At 36.8% G+C, this 17,046-nt stretch overlaps 1 protein-coding gene across 3 annotated transcripts; it reads left to right on the forward strand.

Annotated features, from left to right (window-relative positions):
* Positions 1-886: 886 nt before the first annotated feature.
* On the forward strand, positions 887-15,996 carry LOC103707440 (AUGMIN subunit 8). 3 transcript variants are annotated; one of them, XM_008791930.4, is made up of 7 exons: positions 887-1,041; positions 2,238-3,649; positions 4,270-4,389; positions 6,386-6,502; positions 6,686-6,775; positions 11,579-11,686; positions 15,101-15,996. In XM_008791930.4, exons 2-7 carry the CDS (start codon positions 2,321-2,323, stop codon positions 15,164-15,166), a joined length of 1,830 nt encoding a protein of 609 aa, XP_008790152.2. In that variant the 5' UTR covers positions 887-1,041; positions 2,238-2,320; the 3' UTR covers positions 15,167-15,996. The 3 variants fall into 3 exon arrangements, with proteins under 3 accessions (XP_008790152.2, XP_038975444.1, XP_008790153.2); XM_039119516.1 differs by lacking the exon at positions 887-1,041 and adding an exon at positions 1,120-1,157; XM_008791931.4 differs by lacking the exon at positions 887-1,041 and adding an exon at positions 1,180-2,110.
* Positions 15,997-17,046: the final 1,050 nt, after the last annotated feature.

A 17,046-nucleotide genomic window follows, 5' to 3' on the forward strand; every position in this document is an offset into this window, starting at 1 on the left:
AAAACAGTGAAGGCGAAATTGATATAATTACTTTGGTCACCACCGGTGAGCTGTTCTTAAAGTTTTCCTCCTCTTGTTCCCATCGCTGATGCGCTAACGTCACAGGGCACTCTTTAACAAACACGTTATAATATTAGATGTTGTAAGAAATAGCCTTCTCTATTTTGAACATACAAAAAAATATTAATATTCCACAAACAAAGATGTCATGTATGTGTTTGATAAAAAATAATAAACTAATAAATAAATCTCATGAAAAGCATATGTAATAAAAATTAGTATACTTTAATGGTAGCTCTCTAATGAAGAAATTTAGAAGGTCTAAAACTTGCTCGTTCAAGAAGTTATATATTATGTTTTGACTAACAAATCTTCCCTCAACTAACTTCTTAAACTTGAATTGGTATTTTTTTTAATTGAAATAATAAAATACGAAGCATACAAAATTTAAGTATATAATTGAATGTTATATAATTGAGAGGAAAATTTGCATACATATCATCTTTGTTAAAAGTTTAAAAGATTAGAAGCATGAGAATGTTATAACAATATCAAGAACGAAGGTATCTGAAGATGCGAGTCATACTGCGACTAAGTTCTTACAATGCCAGCACTGAAGGCTTGAATGAATTTATCCATCAAACTTATGAGTCTTATCTACTGGAAACTAAAATTATTTTTAATATTTTTAAATATTTTATAAATTTAATCAAGTTATGCAATGCCGTTCAGAAAAATATCTTGTATCAGTTATTATTAGCAAATCATAGAAATATGGTGTGTGGTAAGCTTGAGAAAGGTAACTGGATCCGAGTCAAAAAAGAATATAATATAAGAATAGGAAGCGGAAACCGTCCTCCTTCCGCCCTTTTTCTTTAACTAAACCAAACACGTCATCTTTTCCCTCCGACACTCGAAGGAAAAAAAGAATTAAAAAAACTCGAACCTTTTTCTATAATATTTTAGGACTTCTTGGAGCGGCGAAACCAGGGCTTCGGCGGAGGCTCGTTGGAAAGGGCAAATTCATGCACGATTCCCGAGGTCAGATGCTACCCCGAATCTTTTTTTATGCATATTCCTTATAATTTTGAGTCCAATCTGTAGTTCGAATTTTTTTTCAGCATTTGGTGGTGGGCGCAGCAAGAAATTTTAAGAAAGTATGGAAAGCCTATTAATTTTGATGGTGAATTATATGAGGACATTTGATGTTTTGATTGGTGCAATTAAGTTCAGTTTTCTTGGTAGATTCGGAATTAAATAATTCTCTGCTATTTTTCCGTGAAATTTTTCAGTTTTTTTTAATGGAAAGGAGAACGGAGTTTGCCAAGAATAGAATTCATCCTTTCTTTCCTTCAAATCGATGTTTTTCTTGAGATTTCTTGTTGCTTGGATTTGGTGATTCCGTGGTTATGGAAGCATACAAAAAAATTTACAATGGTTCCATTCTAGGTGTTTAAGAAATCATTTTTGTGTATTTTTATAGTAATTTCGGCTTTCCTGCACGTGGATCTCCATTTCTCTTCCCCAAAACCCTGAGCTTTCCTTATTTTTCCCAGACATAGTTAAAGCCTCTCCTGTTGCTCGAATCACGGCCGATTCCCAGGTAAAACCGTCGTTCTTGGCTTTTTACCTGACCTTGTTTCCATTTATTGTTTTACCCTATCTGAGTTGGGTTAAAATAAGCCACACCTTCCTTCCTCCTACCATTTCTCCCACTCCATTAAATTCCCTTCCTTTCCAGTGCTAACGCACCCACCATGGCATTCTCGTGAGAAGGACAGAAGACAAGCAACCAAAACACCAATTTTTATGTTATAAAGAAATGAGTAGCATACACATGACCGTCCATTGTTAGACGCACCTTCTGCGGTTATCCTGCACCTCTGCCGAGAGTCTTCGTATGGTCTGGCTCAGACGTCGATCCCTTTCTAGTTACCCAACGGCCGCGCCTGTGCCCGCCATCCATGGAAAACCCGGCCCGATCTCCCTGATTTGGCCTTCTTGCAATGAATTCAGAGTGCCCACTTCCTGATGATTGCCGCATTGCCCAATTTTCCCCTATTCAGATCTCCTTCTCATCATCTTTTATGGTTTTGTATAGGAAAAAAAGGTCCTTTTTTTTCCTGCTTTTCCTTTTCGTGTATGGGTGTCTCTTCCTTCTACCTTTTCTTTTGTAGGGAAATCCGTTTGCTTGATGTTTCAATTCACCTCACTTGAATAGTGTTTATTTCTGGCAGATTTGAGGATCTGGTGCCATAGCTGTAAATAAGTTGCTTTCTGAAGAATCCATCAATGTGGTTTGCTTTGGAGGGAGTTGTGGATGGATGTGTGTAAACTTGAGCCACCAGGGACCGTGGCGCAGCAGAAGGCAGCCCAGACGGAAGATACTCAAAGGCCCCCTTTGGTCCCTTCTGAGAAGAACAATGCTGCCCCGGCCACCCGCAAGTTGCGGACGAGGGAAATTACTTCTAGGTACAAGTCAGGGATCTCATCAACTCCTACTACTCCGAGGCGAAGCCCGTCTCCAAGTGCTGGTCGCCCACATGCCATGCCAGGAACTTCGCTGCCGAAGAGATCTCAATCAGCAGACAGGAGAAGACCCACTACGCCTTCATCGAGGTCCTCTGCACCTTCATCCCCATCGTTTAAGCCTTCCACACCCTCTTCGCCATCTTCAAGGTCTACCACACCAGTGCGTGATGCAGTAACAGAAATGCATAACACTTCACGACGGTTGCTCGGCAGCCGGGCTCCGGATGGCTTCTGGCCTTCTATGCGGAGCCTGTCTACTTCTTTTCAGTCAGAATCAATTTCAGTTTCTGTTACTAAGAGGGACAAGGTGGTTACTGGTTCCTCTTCAGATCGCACATTGAAGTCGCCGGCAAATATTGCAGCGGAGAGGAAGAGGACTCCTCTGAGAGGGAGGAATACCTCTGAGCAATCAGAGAACTATAAGCCTTTGGAGAACTTGCATGCAAGGGTCATAGATCAACATCGCTGGCCTGCTATGATGGGTGGAAAGGTATCTGCAAATGCCGTGTCAAGAAGTGTGGATCATACCGATAATATTAACAAATCTATCTCTTCGTCAATTCCATATCGAGGGGTTTCACCAAGGAGAATGCCTGCATCTGATGGTGCAGGTAGAGGCCTCCAACACTCATTAAGTGAGGTGGCAAGGCGACTGGCTCCTGATGGAAGTCGTAAAGTACAGCAAAATATGAGTTTGAGTGTAAATGTATCTTCACATCCTTCAGGAAGATCTTCATCAGCAACACGTCCTAGTAGGACTCAGTCGTCACCAAGTCCAGGTTTACATCGTCCTTCATCACCAAATAAGGCTTTATCAACAACCTTGACCAGGGGAATGTTGAGTCCGTCTCGGTCAAGGCCATCAACTCCAGGAATGCTGAGTCCATCTAGGTCAAGACCGTCATCCCCCATGTCATCATCTAGCAGCACAATTTCTCAAGCAGGCATGACATCCTCGATTTTCAATTATATTGTTGATATGAGAAAAGGAAAGAAGAATGCAAGCCACATAGAAGATGCACATCAGCTGCGGTTGCTGTACAATAGGGACCTGCAGTGGCACTTTGTCAATACCCGAGCAGATGACACTATATCCATTCAGAAAATGAGGACAGAGGTAGGGATTTGGTGCCTTTGAAGTTAAATGCTTGTTTTGATGCTATACCGATATATGAAAAGATCACACATTTTCTGGATCTTTTGTTTTAGAGGTTTGCTTGGTATGTAAGATGGTGAAGTTTGTAAGCACTGACATTCTTTCAAGAGTGATTTATTTGGAAGATACACATAGTGCTGCATGAATGGAGTCGCTTTAATATGGTTTCTGACATAGCAGTTTTCAGCTTTTATGTAATTTGGATACCACATGAACTGATTTCTGTACTAAATTTTCTTATGCGTGCGGTTATTAATTAGTCTACATCTATCATTACTCCCTTTTATGCACTTCAATTTCGATGACTGCTCTCTTTCATGTACTTTAGTTTCATTTTTATGTTCTGATGCACATTTTTACTTATGAGAATAAATATGGACTATCCCATAACCGAGAGAATGTAAAGAAGAAAAATTTTGTCTTGTTGTCAAAATTTATGATTTTTTATTATTGTGCATTAAACTTTCAGTTTTGGTTTTCTCTGACTATAATTGTCATGGTTGCAGTCCAGCTGCAGTGGACTTTTTATTGCCCAATTGGCAGGGGAATGTGATTATTTTGTTTTTGATTTCTTGAAACAGAATATTCTATACAGTGTGTGGAATACTGCTTCAAAACTGCGTGATTCTGTTATAATGAAGAGGATTGATGTGCAGCAGCTGAGGCAAGAATTGAAGTTGGCCATGATTTTGAGAGAACAAGTAAGATAAATGATGAAAACTATTTAGTGATAAGTTTTATCTTATGTGTTACTTATTCCATTATTTTTCTTTACAAAGGATATAAATTGATAATCTATAATGTTAATTTGCCTTCTAAAACTTTGAAAGATCTGAGAAGCAGATAATTTACATCTGATAAGCAACCTGAAATGCAGATGCAGTTTCACAGTTATATTTGATATGCTTTCATAAATCAGCTCCTGACTTCCATGTGCTGTCCTTGATTGTTGACTATATCACAACAACCATGCAATGCAAAATGTCTATAAATTGTGTAACACGAATTGTTTTTCAAAAGAGAAGTGGAAGTGTTAGAGACATGTAGGACAGTATGCCTCAGTTAGTATCAGTCTATTAGAATCTGTTCTGTTAGCAAGTACAAGATCTGTCAATGTGGAACTAGTTGATTTAATTTAGTACTAGCATATCTATATGGATTAGGCACAATTAAATGGCATGCTGAGATCCCCCCTCCCCCTCCCCAGGGAATGAAAAGATGTGCAATCATTATTACAAAAGGAAGGCTAATTTGTTGACATCAGATTGCTTATAAGGTGAAGTAACTGAGTGATGTCATATTTTGAATATTCACAATGCATCTTGCATTCAAAAACATCGTGGATGTGCATATTGTGTTCAGAGATGGATACATCACGGGAATATAAGTGAAAATAAAATGCAACAACTTTGTGTTGTTGATATACTGTAATACTTGAGATTCATCATCAGTTTACCTAACAAGATTCATAGGTATTACTCGTTATTGAATCCATGCCAACTTCAATGCTTATGGCTTGCTAGATGTTTGTGAGCCAGATTTGCAAATTTGTTTAGAACTTGGGTGTGATTGTATTGTTGTCAGGCCATTTGGCATTGAATGATAGCCAGCTCGGTCTCAAGCTTGTATAACCTTCATCTTCATGCTGAGGACCTAGTTCATGCCCTGTCATACTCCGCTGGTTTCTAAGGAGTGCTTCTAGGCATCTAGCCCAACTAGGCCCATTTGACCCCAAATGTGATACCAAGGTTACTGGCAGCATAATTGAGCTAACATCCAGAATACCACATGAATGCTAGAAGGTTACACTGACAATGTCATTATTTGAATCAGATGACTAAGCACTGAACATTATAAATTTACAAACAATTGACATTACTTACATAAATTAACTACCTAAAGAATCCAGAGACACATTAAGAAATTATGAAATATATAACTTTATAATAATTTTTATTGTAAATTTTATTTTAGTTCGCAGTTTGATATTAATATATGAATTTGGTAGATAATTCATAGCATGACATACATCAACTCATGCACAATTTTTCATGCACATTTATTTGAAATTTTATATTTGCAACACCAATACAATTGGTTCTATGGTTATATTTTTGAATCACTTTTAAAACGATGACATGCTTTCTATTGATTGTAGACGTTATAAAGTAATACAGTTTCTACTGCTTGCAACCATGTGTCCACCAAATGTGGTTAACTCCGTTTTAATAGAACGGGGAGGTTGCAAGTGTTTGGGGCTGTGATGAGGGGGTTTGTTTCCAATTTACAAATAAAGAGTCTCTATATTAATTTTGATCCCTATGCCAAATATTTCAAAAGGTTCCTCTCCAAGTTGAAGTGCGAGACTTATGCAGATATGGAGTATTGTAGCTCAAGCCCCAAAAATGGTCGAGATCTTAAAATATGGTGCTACAATGAATTCGATAAACCTTATGGTCAGTCTAGGAAAAAGGAGCTATCTCAGAATTGTTATAATTGTACAAGTATATGGAACATTCTTAATTCCAGCTTACAGTATTTGGTTTAGGCTTTATGATATTTATAAAATGAATTCTGAACAACTTTAACAATTGTTACTTGTGCTACCTTGTTTCCTCATTTACTTATTTGTTTCCTGCACAATGTATCATTTCCATAGTAATTTGAAGCTCCTGCATGAAATTTTATTTGATTTAGATGGCATACCTTGAAAACTGGGCGGCATATGAAAGAGAACATTGTTGTTCTTTATCTGGGGCAATTGAAGCTTTAAAGGCAAGCACGCTACGTCTTCCAGTTACTGGAGGTGCAAGGGTATGCAAAAATACTGATAACATTAATTTCTTGTGATCAGAGTAACTTTTTGACCTATTATAATTATTCAAATTATACGTAGTTTTTTCTAATGAAATTTGAAAGAAGGTCATTGAATTTAGTTCCAACAGGTTATTAATTCAGGCTGTATGTCATAATATGTTTACTGCGCTGCTTATACAGGCAGATGTGCTTTCTGTGAGGAATGCTGTTAGTTCTGCAGTTGATGTTATGCAAGCTATGGGATCCTCTATCTGTTATTTGTTATCTAAGGTGAGATTTAATACAACATGCTTTGTAAGTTCTGTTGCATTGCTTCTATTCTTTCTACCTTTAATAAAACCAGTAATATTGTTTCTCCATGAACACCCTAGGAGATTGTATGAAGTTGTCTGATTATTTACCTAAATAGTTTTATTAAGGAAATAATGGAGCAATAAACTATATAGTTAAATAAATTAAGACAAGGACATGCCTTTTGATAGTGGTGATTAAGAGGTTGGTCTATTTAACATATTGCTTTAGTATGTGATGCATTAGTCATCGAGCTATATAATATTGTGTGTAGTGCAATGTGTAATATCCTTTTTCATATTACTTATCTGAAGTATATATAGTCCATAAAAGATTGATGTCCTTAGTTACTATGTCTTTTTTTTTGTCCTCAATGAGCTAAATTTTAATATTATCTATTGCATGATTTGCTGTTTGATTTTGTATAGTTGTTTTTTTCAATTGATGAATCACTTGGTCCTGCGGCATTAATATTACTGGCAATGTCACATGCCTTTTAGAGGGTTCTTTTTTATTTGCTACAACAGAGTTGATTTGATGTATTATATGCTATAAGTTGAAATTTACTACTGTCTAATTAATTTTCCGAATAGCAAGCAAATGTGAAGAATAAACAAATTACCTTGACAAAAAGGGGATGACATTGCATTTTATTTGGCACCATGAAGATGGTCGAGTCGAGACCATCTAACTCAGATGACATTAATGTTAAGGTATATATCTGTAACTCCTTACTTCAGTCAACTAGGAGAAAGAATCAGGTCTAGAGAGTCCAAATTAGACAAGGGGTGGCATAACTGATCTAGTTCTCACTTTACTTGGCAAGCCTGCAAGCCAGTTGAATCCAAGCATCTGGAGATTAACATCATTGTGGATGACTGGGATGACCAAGACTTAGATGATAGAGATCTAGGTTAATCTTGGCCAAGATGGAAGTTGTGACAAACAGGAAAGGACTGGGATATTTCAAATGTTGATTTGAATATCGAGATCTCTGCAGATGTTAACGTGAACCAAGATCTTGGAATCTTGGCTAATATAGCAATCATGATACTATCTACCATTTTCAAACATCGTTTTGGATTTAGGAAAAGAAAATTAAGACCGTCAAAGACTGAGCAGGACACATTGGCATATACTTTGATTTCATATTGGCTGATATATCATGATATAATTGTTTATATAGGCTGAGATATCAATTATATCTATTGATGAGTGGCGCAGACTGACACAAACCTGATAACTTGGCGGAGATAAAACCCTTGGTTCAAACTTCAAACCATGATTATGATTACCTAATGCCAAGATGGAGGTAAGAAACTGCAATTTTGTTTCTCTCATGTCCATTCAAAAAATAGACAAGTCAACTTGTTCTTCTTAGCTGCAATTGTTTTGGCTTGTCAGTCTTTCAAACTCCACAAGTCAACTTTTTTATTTAATATCTAGATTAAGGTGATATGATGAATGAGAATAGCAAACTTTTGCAGAATTTAGATCAATATGGAAAGAATGACTATGAAGTACATGATTAAATTAGCTAATTGTTTTTTTTATTTGTACCTCTACTTTTAGAACAACCATGTTATATATTAAAAGAGATGGACTACTCTCCATTTGGGTGGGGCAGAATCAATGATGGGCATTTGAATTCAGGCTCCAGCCGCTCCACATTATCTATCATCATCTATAACATCTTAAAATACCTTTTAAATCAAGAATATGTTTTGAAGGTTATTTACCTTTGCATCAAATGGATAGAAAATGGATAACCTAATGGTGCATATCATAAGCATCATCACTGTTGCATCATCCAACCATTTTACCTTCAAAAATCCAAAGTTGAGAAGACATTATTCAAAGTCGAGAAGACATTGTGAAAGGATCGGGCAAATCTTATATTGATCAAACTTAACCCTGTAAAATTGGTGCCAAATTCCTAGCCTAGGCAACATTAGGCAAGGATGGTCGTGCCTTGAAATTTTAATGGTTAGTTGGCAGATGAGGAGATCTACCTTACTGTTTGTGTTTTAAGCTATTGCAACCAAGAAACAACCCTCCAAAGTCTCCCTAGACTTTTGAAGAGTCTATATGAAGGGGCACAATGATGACTTCTGGCATAGGAAGCCATATTCATCTTGTAAATAGGGGCCGTAATTTTTGACCTGACTCATTAGCCTGAACCACAAACAAATTACTTTAAGTAGGTTCGGGTTTGACATAAATAGGTCTGAATCATAAACGGGTCAACCTATCAAGACCTGTTTATTAAATGGATTGGGTTCAAGTTTATACCTTTGACCCATTTAACCTCTTTTGACCTATTTAATGATTGGATCAGGTCATGATCTGGCATGTTTAACTCATTTAAAACTTACTTAATCTGTTTAAATCAAGTTAATCCATTAAAAATTTACTTAACCTGTTTAGTCTGACTCGACCTATTTAGTAAACGGGTTATACCGGTGGAGTCAGGTTACCTGTTATAGGTCAGACTCAGATCTGAATTTTGACCTATTTAATAAACAAGTTAGGTTCGTTCATAAATTTTTGACCTAATCCATATCCAACCAGATCTGTATCCAACCTGTAACCCGATCCAATTGCCATCCCTACTTGTAAGCACACAATTAAGCCGAAGAGCCATATCGAACATATTATAGTCCCAACTGGTACCATTAGTGTCATCATGTTAAAATGAATGTCAACACTTAATTTTGCATCCACATCTTTGATTATGAGTTACACATTTTAGAACATACGAGCCAAAGTTCAATTGGTTTGGGTGCTTCTAAACCATCAAAGCACTGTAATGGGCCATTAAAACTATTTGCTAGATTCATCGGCAAACGACCTTCAAAATATGCAATTTTTTGTTTCTAGTTATCTTAGATGTTGTATTTTGATGATCAACTTACTCAATTTAAAACACATGATTTTGAACGAGCCGGTTTAAGGCTTCAGCCCTACCGGAAGGAGAATGGTCTATCTCATTACATATTATATTTCTGGCATTTACTCTATTTCAAGTCAAAATTAGGCTTCAGCCTGCTGGAAGGAGAATAATCTATATCATAACACAGTATATTTCTTCATATTCTGTTACAAATCAAGTCCTACTGGAAGGAGAATAGCCATCTCATAACATAATAAATTTCTGGCATAGTTTCTGTTATAAATCAGAGTTCAGCTTCAGCCTGTCTCCATGTAACACAACTGAAGTCATGTTCAAGAGGAGTTTAATACAACATATATTAATCCTTTGTCAGTCAAATCCATAATTCCATATTGACCGTTACATATAATGCATGAAATGTTTTTAGTGAAAGTTGGTTGGGCTTTGTCCAATGTTTTCTCTCTCTGAAAAGAATGCATGTATTGGTAGATTAAGTGACAATTGGTACTTTGAAGGTGGCATACATACAATACAGAATATTTCCTTATACCTTGGATAGATTTATAATGACAAATAGATGAGCATTGAAACCATTGTGGCTATTCTCTTAAACACATCATGTGCAGTGCTCTAGTACTTTAAAGGTGTTTAAGGACTTCTCTGTTGCTCTTGATTTGTTTATGGAATCATGAATTTGAAATCATTGTTACTATGCAAAAAGAAAAAAATGGCAGAGTTAACAGATAATATTAATTAGGATGCTTCACATGATGTATTTTGGGAGATAATTGGGGAATCTGCGAGTTACTTGGTTATCTTTACATTTGGCATCACTTGAGAGCATTAATTACCTTTACTTTTGACATCATTGGAGAGTGGAGACTATTTTGAGTTCAGGTGCTGTTCCCCATTTATAGAACATTTAAACCAAACAGGTGATTCTTTAAAGTTTAAACACATCAAGCACTAGCGTGGATACTCTAAAGGATTTTGAGTACTATTGTCTCGATGTTGGTGTTATTATGCAACAAAATTGGCAGAGAGAATAGTCTGACTACTGTGGATCTGATATTTTGACTATTTTTTGGGTGAGGTGGGGGATGTGAGGGTTGATTATTGGCTTGATTGCCTCTTTGGCTTCATTATAGAGCATCATTAGTTCAGATAGTGATCCCTGTGTTGGAGGAATTTCCAACTTGATTACCTATATTCTTTTTGAGCAAAATGTTGGGAGAGACCACCACACATTTCATTAGAGATGAAATGGGTGCAAAAGGAAAACAAAAGACAAAGAAAAAAAAATAAAAAAGAGAAAAATATGTCAAGAAATTTATTATGTAGTCATGCAGAAGTTTAGAAATATCGAGGAGGGTTTATGAGCTTTCAGTTTATTCTGAGAAGTTTATCAATTTCTTGGCAGAAGGAAACGGACAGAAAGCCAAAGGTTATGGGGGTACCTAGAAACGTCTCTCTTAGACATTTAGATTAATGAATTGCAAGTATGCTTCAGTTTAACTGATTGATATATGCATTAGTCCCATATTGTTATGGTTATGACTCGCTAGGGACTAAATGTAAGGAATGAGATTCCCTTACCCATTTGCTTACAGATTGGATATTCATAGTTTAGTCTAGTAGTTGCTTGTTCAATTCTAACATGCTCTGGGTGATCTTAATGTCATTATGAACGAGTCTAATGGCACTTGACTTGAGAAGATGAATATCAATGTGCCTAATTTTGCAGAGGGTAGAGAAGTTTATAAATTGTTTCCTTAAAATTTCTTTCTTTTTTAAAATGTGAAATCATAACCTATTGAATCATAGCTGGGCTCCGGTTATGTTTTTAGGTCTGAACATTGACTCATGATCCGAGGCTTAATGTTTTACAGGTAGAGGGTACAAAAGCTCTGGTTTCTGAATTATCAGCTGTTGCAGCCAAAGAAAGAGCAATGCTTGATGAATGTAGAGAATTATTAGCTTCAGCAGCAGCAATGCAGGTATAACAAGTTATGCTCATAATGCACACAAAAAAACACATTTAATTAATTATGTTGGAAGTACACAATCACGTATACCTTCCTGTGTTAGTTATGATGCTGTTTTTGGATGTGCAGAGCTCAAAGTTATTATCAATTTTTCTCTTTTATGTTTTTCTTATTCAGTATCTGTTAAGTAATTTTCTGACTCCCATAGCATCAACCATCCTCTTTGCTTATGGGTAGAGTGGTAGGATTATGCCATTTGAGAGTTATTAACAATCTTCTGTTATGAGGAGTGGAAAAAGGACGGGAACACAAAGTGCATAAGTTCCTACAAACAAATCATTCCTATTAACCTTATTTTGTTTGTGAAAATATATCTAAGCTAGCACTACACTGAACAAAAGCAAATGTAAGTCTGTTTGCTGATGGGATAGGATGAACAATATTAGTCATAAGATTTTCAAAAAGTGTATCACTTCTCAACACCTAGTTAATTCTTTTTAAACCTCCTTCTACAAGGAGATTTTAATTTAATCATCTTGATGCCAAAATAAGCCCATTCTTGAAACCAATGGCCTGTGGCTTACCTAGAGTTATGTTTACATCGATACAATTGCTTGAGTCACAAATTTAAGGCATTTTGTCACATCATTGTTTCTTATAACTTCATAATATCAAGAGGGAACTAACATAGCTACTACCATTAAAGCCTATGATAACCAGCAATATGGTGGACTCCATTTTGTTTTTAGATACAACATTCCCCAAATGGGGATTGGTGATAATCTCTTGATTCATTGTGACTAGAACTAAGTGCTTAGGTGCTACTTTGTTCTTTACTGCTGGATTATTCTAGGTATATTTGAGAGGCTGGCTGCTATTTGGAGGAAGAAAAGGATCTTGGTCTCGGTGTTAATTAGGCTACACAATCCCTTGGAAAGTGAGAAGGGGGTTCTGAAAGAGGGAAAATAGTTTGAGCCAAGCAAAAGGGGATGCAGTTGATTTTTAGGGTGAAAAAATGGATCTGAAAGGGGTTTGGGTTCTTTTTCTGTATTATGGTGGGTTGTTTTTATAGATGCCATTAAGATGAAGTAAGAATGTCTGTTGACCACACTTCTTGTTGATATACCTTTAAGAGGGTTTTGTAAACACCCTTTGGCTTAACAAGAAAAGAGGGGGGGGGGGGGGGGGGGGATGATGCTACTATTATCAAAATTCGACCTTTGTTGTCCCCTCTTGATTTTGCTTCAACCACAGTTTGAGATTCCCTTGTAGATGATGGACCTGATCCAGTGGATATCCTTGTGTGTGGACTCTGAAGGTAGTTTTAGAACAATGGGCTATATTTAAATCTGAATGAAAGTGAAAATGTGAAACTTATTGTTGAGTTGATTGTGTGATCAATCTATGTTGAAGTGTCCAACTGCGAGTTTACAGATATCAAGGACAAAAGCCTCTCCTCCATTAACTTTTTTCGGCTTATTATGTCTTCATCAGAACCCTTATTTGCAAGCATTTGTGGAGGCAAAATATGTGGTACAACAAAGAATGTAGCTTTCATTAATGAAACGCTATCATCAAATGAGAGTATGCCCTCTTTGAAAAGGGAAACACATGCCCATATATGTACCAAAAAAATCAAAAATCAAGGACCTGTGCCATATTAATAGTCAGTCGATATGTACAATTCTTGATGTGGGGTGGTACACCTCAATATGTCTTGGCACAATGAGTGGGAAAAAAAAAGTGCACTCAGTGCGGTCAATATGCCTTGGTGTGGTACAACACAAGCCCAGTTCACAATAGTGCTTACTGGCCCCTATTGTACCAGCTTATGGCTGGTTTGGGCTGGTACTCATGAGATTACAACTGTTGATTTTTGCGCCAGTTGATCTGACATGGAAAGAGAGGGGGTTTTACAATTCAATGTCTTTACTATTTCTCTCATATCCAAACCACCACTCCCCCTCTGCAATCCCCTGCAATTGAGTGTTTCCAGAGTTACCTTTTAGTCTCGAGATCACTTAGAAGTGTTCAGGCATAAGGCTAATCACTTAGTTTTTTAAATTCTACCCACATAAAAAGAAGAATGTGAGTGTCATCTGGGTTGTAGGTGCAAAACTCAAAAATACCTCAATGCCAATTCAAAATGTGCAAAATCATCCTAGGTATTCTGCTCTCATCATAATTTTTCTTAACAAATTCTGGCAATTTTAAGATATAGGATGGAGTAGATGTCCTGGCATAATTCTGTAGAGTTTTGTTAGCATGTAGGATAATTGTTAATAAAGAAATCATGGGGATTCAGAACATGCAATAAGTGATAACTGCCATTCAGAGCCAAAGCATATGAGTGTCAACCAAGGGAGGACCGATAGCGCGACCAGATCTTCTCTATATGCTCTTGGTGGATGCTGAGCACAACTTGTCATCTAATAACCAACATTTTTTATTCAGCAATTAGATTCTCATTCAAGATATCTTTGATCCAGGTTCTATTAATAGATGTTACGGGATTATCAAGCCTTCAAACCTCCAGCATTGCTTCAGAAATAGTAGATTTAAGGTTCATAGTCATATGATTCTTTTTCTTTTAATTCTTCATTGTAATAAATGCAGTCAAATACCCAGTTCGCATGTCACATGTCCATCCTTTTATGATGACTTTATTACTCAGAGAAGACCGAACTATGTTAAGTTCATAAAATTTTTGAAAGAAGCAAATAGGAGCAATTCAAGGAAGAGGGAAAAGGGAAGGAGAGGCTCCTGCATTTCCATGTCTGCTTTTATATATAAAGTCCTTTTTTTTGCTTTTTTTTTTTGATATTTTAGTAAGAGTAAGTTGACTTTCTCAAAATTGATGTTCGAACCGACTTTGTAGTTTTATCTTTACTAATTGAGGACCTCCATTTGCAATATCCTTGTAAGCCTTCTTGACAAACGTAATCTTGTGGAATTTCATTTAAGTAGCTTGTATCTTTTGGCTGCATGAAGTGAGAGCAAGAACATGAATGAATTTGGGTGTGGCAAAACTGAACAAGCCTCTGTATAAACTTAAATGATAATTGTGAATTATATTAAAGATACATTTATATGATTTTCATGTAGCTAAAATAGAAAGCAGCACATCGGCTCACGAAAATTGTCTTTAAAGGTTGTAAGCAATTCAGACATGCACCATATTGTGCACTGTTGTTTCTCTTTTCTAGGGATCGTAACAGAGTCCATATCCATGTGTTTTATTGCAAAAAGAAAAAAAGAGGGTCAGTCTCACTTACTAATTATGTGCTTTGAATCTTGCATTTGCACGACCATCCCATGGATGAGGTCATATGCTTGTGCTTGAAGGCTCATGTTTATGCGTGTGCTCACAGACGATATGTGCATGTCAAAATAGGAAATCACAGTTGATCTTCTTCCATAATGCAGGTGCAGGAGGCCAGCCTTAGAACACATCTCATGCAGTTGAGACAGCACGCATGTAAGCTGGAGTAGCCCAAAGTAACCTCTGATGATGATGAGAGCCCAGTGCTCTCTGTGGCTAACAACTTACAGTTGGTAGAGATGACAACACGTGTTAGGCTCAGTCAGTGTAAATTTGTCTTCTGTGGATGGGCGCATTCATATTGTTTCTTTCATTTTTCATTTTTTTTTTCTTTTTTCCTGTCTTTTTTCTCTTTATTATCTTTTCCTTTCAATGGGCTGCGCTATATTCTTTCCCCATGTAATTTTTTAACCATTCGCATGGAAAGAAAAAAGAAAAATGCAGTGAATTGAAAGCCAAAGGGTAAAGGAGTCTAGCAGAAGTGCATGTGCTTATGTGAACACTAACTACTTACAGCCTGTTGAGGCCCCGGATTGCAGCTAGCTGAGAGGATAATTTTTCTCATTGCACTATGGTAATGAGGTCCTTCGATGATGATTTACATGAGGTTGTCTGATGAGCAGGGATCTGGGTCAGAGGACATTGTTAGATCCCAAATTTTGAGATAGAACCTGTTTTGGCATTTGATGACTGGTTTTGCAATCTTACACTTACTGAATCCATCAGCAGTTAATCGCATAGGACCTGGTTGCTTAAGTAGTAGACATATTTCCCAGGGATTTGTTTGTAGTTATCGTTGTTGTTTTTGTCAGGGATTTGTTTGTTGTTATCGTTGTTGTTCTTCCTTGAACTGTGTTAAAGGTCTGCAAATTGGTAAACGGAAAAGGCTGCTCTTATTGCTGATTGGAAACCTAGAGGTAGTCTGCTCCTTTTTCTTTTTGGTGTTTTTTTTAATGGTGGAATAAAGGTGGTTCTCGTGCCGCACAGTTAATTGTGCTTATTTTGTTCTACTACTTTGTCACAGGACATTGCTAGATCCAAAATTTTCAGATGGAACATTTTTTTTTTTTTGGCATTTGATAACTGGATTTGGAATCTTGCGCTTTGGTTGAATCCATCAGCAAATGTTTGCAAATGGGGGCAGAAAACGCTGTTGTTGCTGTTGCAAATGGCTTTTTTTTTTTCTTCTTCTTTTGGTGGAATAAAGGTTCTTCTCTTGCCACGCATTAAGCTTGTTTTTAATCTTCTACTGTGATCATTCACGTATTGGCACAAGCCAAGTGGGTGTGATTTCTAGCACGATTCAATTTGACTTCTTTTTTTCTTTTTGTTGATTTTTGATGGAGCTACATCTTTGCCTGATGCCTTGGCCCTAATGGTTATGCTAATAATTCTTTTGATCAATGCAACCAAGAATTATCAAGAATTTAATAATTTCTGTACACAATCAGACGTAGAAGTGTTGAAAAGATTTCACACCCAATATCCAGTGGATGATAAATCCATGTATCCCTACCGTACAGAGCCTAATGTTCTGGTTTAAAGACCAATCTTTCAAGACCCCATGCATGATTCATGAATAAAAGCTAGCCTGGCCGCTGCTTTTTGAATATGATGCTCTTGAACATCGGCACGTGGCAAAGGCATCAGCAGACGTCCATGCATGCGACATCTACTAACGGTAACAGAATATCTGATGCTAAAAATTAGTTGCCTTGCCCTCCTCAAGATTCTTGGGAAACACTGATAGAAGCTTTTCTTTTATCCGTCATATAATGTTGGGTATCGGATAAGAAGAAGGGCCACAAGCTGAAAGCAAAATCCAAAGAATTTTCAGTATATTTTTAGAACTTTATTGGTTAATCGATAAATACGATACAAGATCCGCTGTTTTGTTCAACCCTTATCAGTTTTCATCTGTGCCCTTGTCTTTCCTATTAATTCTTAATTTTCAGTACTTCATAACTCGGCTTTGATTCTTATTTAGGCCTGGTTTTGGGTGGATTCGATTGAGTTAATTATAGAAATACAACCTACCATGGATCGAGGA

Source organism: Phoenix dactylifera, unplaced genomic scaffold (assembly GCF_009389715.1).
Source record: "Phoenix dactylifera cultivar Barhee BC4 unplaced genomic scaffold, palm_55x_up_171113_PBpolish2nd_filt_p 000564F, whole genome shotgun sequence".
Classification (NCBI taxonomy): Eukaryota; Viridiplantae; Streptophyta; class Magnoliopsida; order Arecales; family Arecaceae; genus Phoenix; species Phoenix dactylifera.

Bases quoted from the DNA above. Each gene is read 5' to 3' on its own strand.
- LOC103707440 (XM_008791930.4), top strand. From the start codon at position 2,321: ATGGATGTGTGTAAACTTGAGCCACCAGGGACCGTGGCGCAGCAGAAG. The intron at 6,503-6,685 runs GTATGCAAAAAT...CTGCTTATACAG, and splicing joins CAGTTACTGGAGGTGCAAGG to GCAGATGTGCTTTCTGTGAG. The intron at 11,687-15,100 runs GTATAACAAGTT...TCCATAATGCAG, and splicing joins CTTCAGCAGCAGCAATGCAG to GTGCAGGAGGCCAGCCTTAG.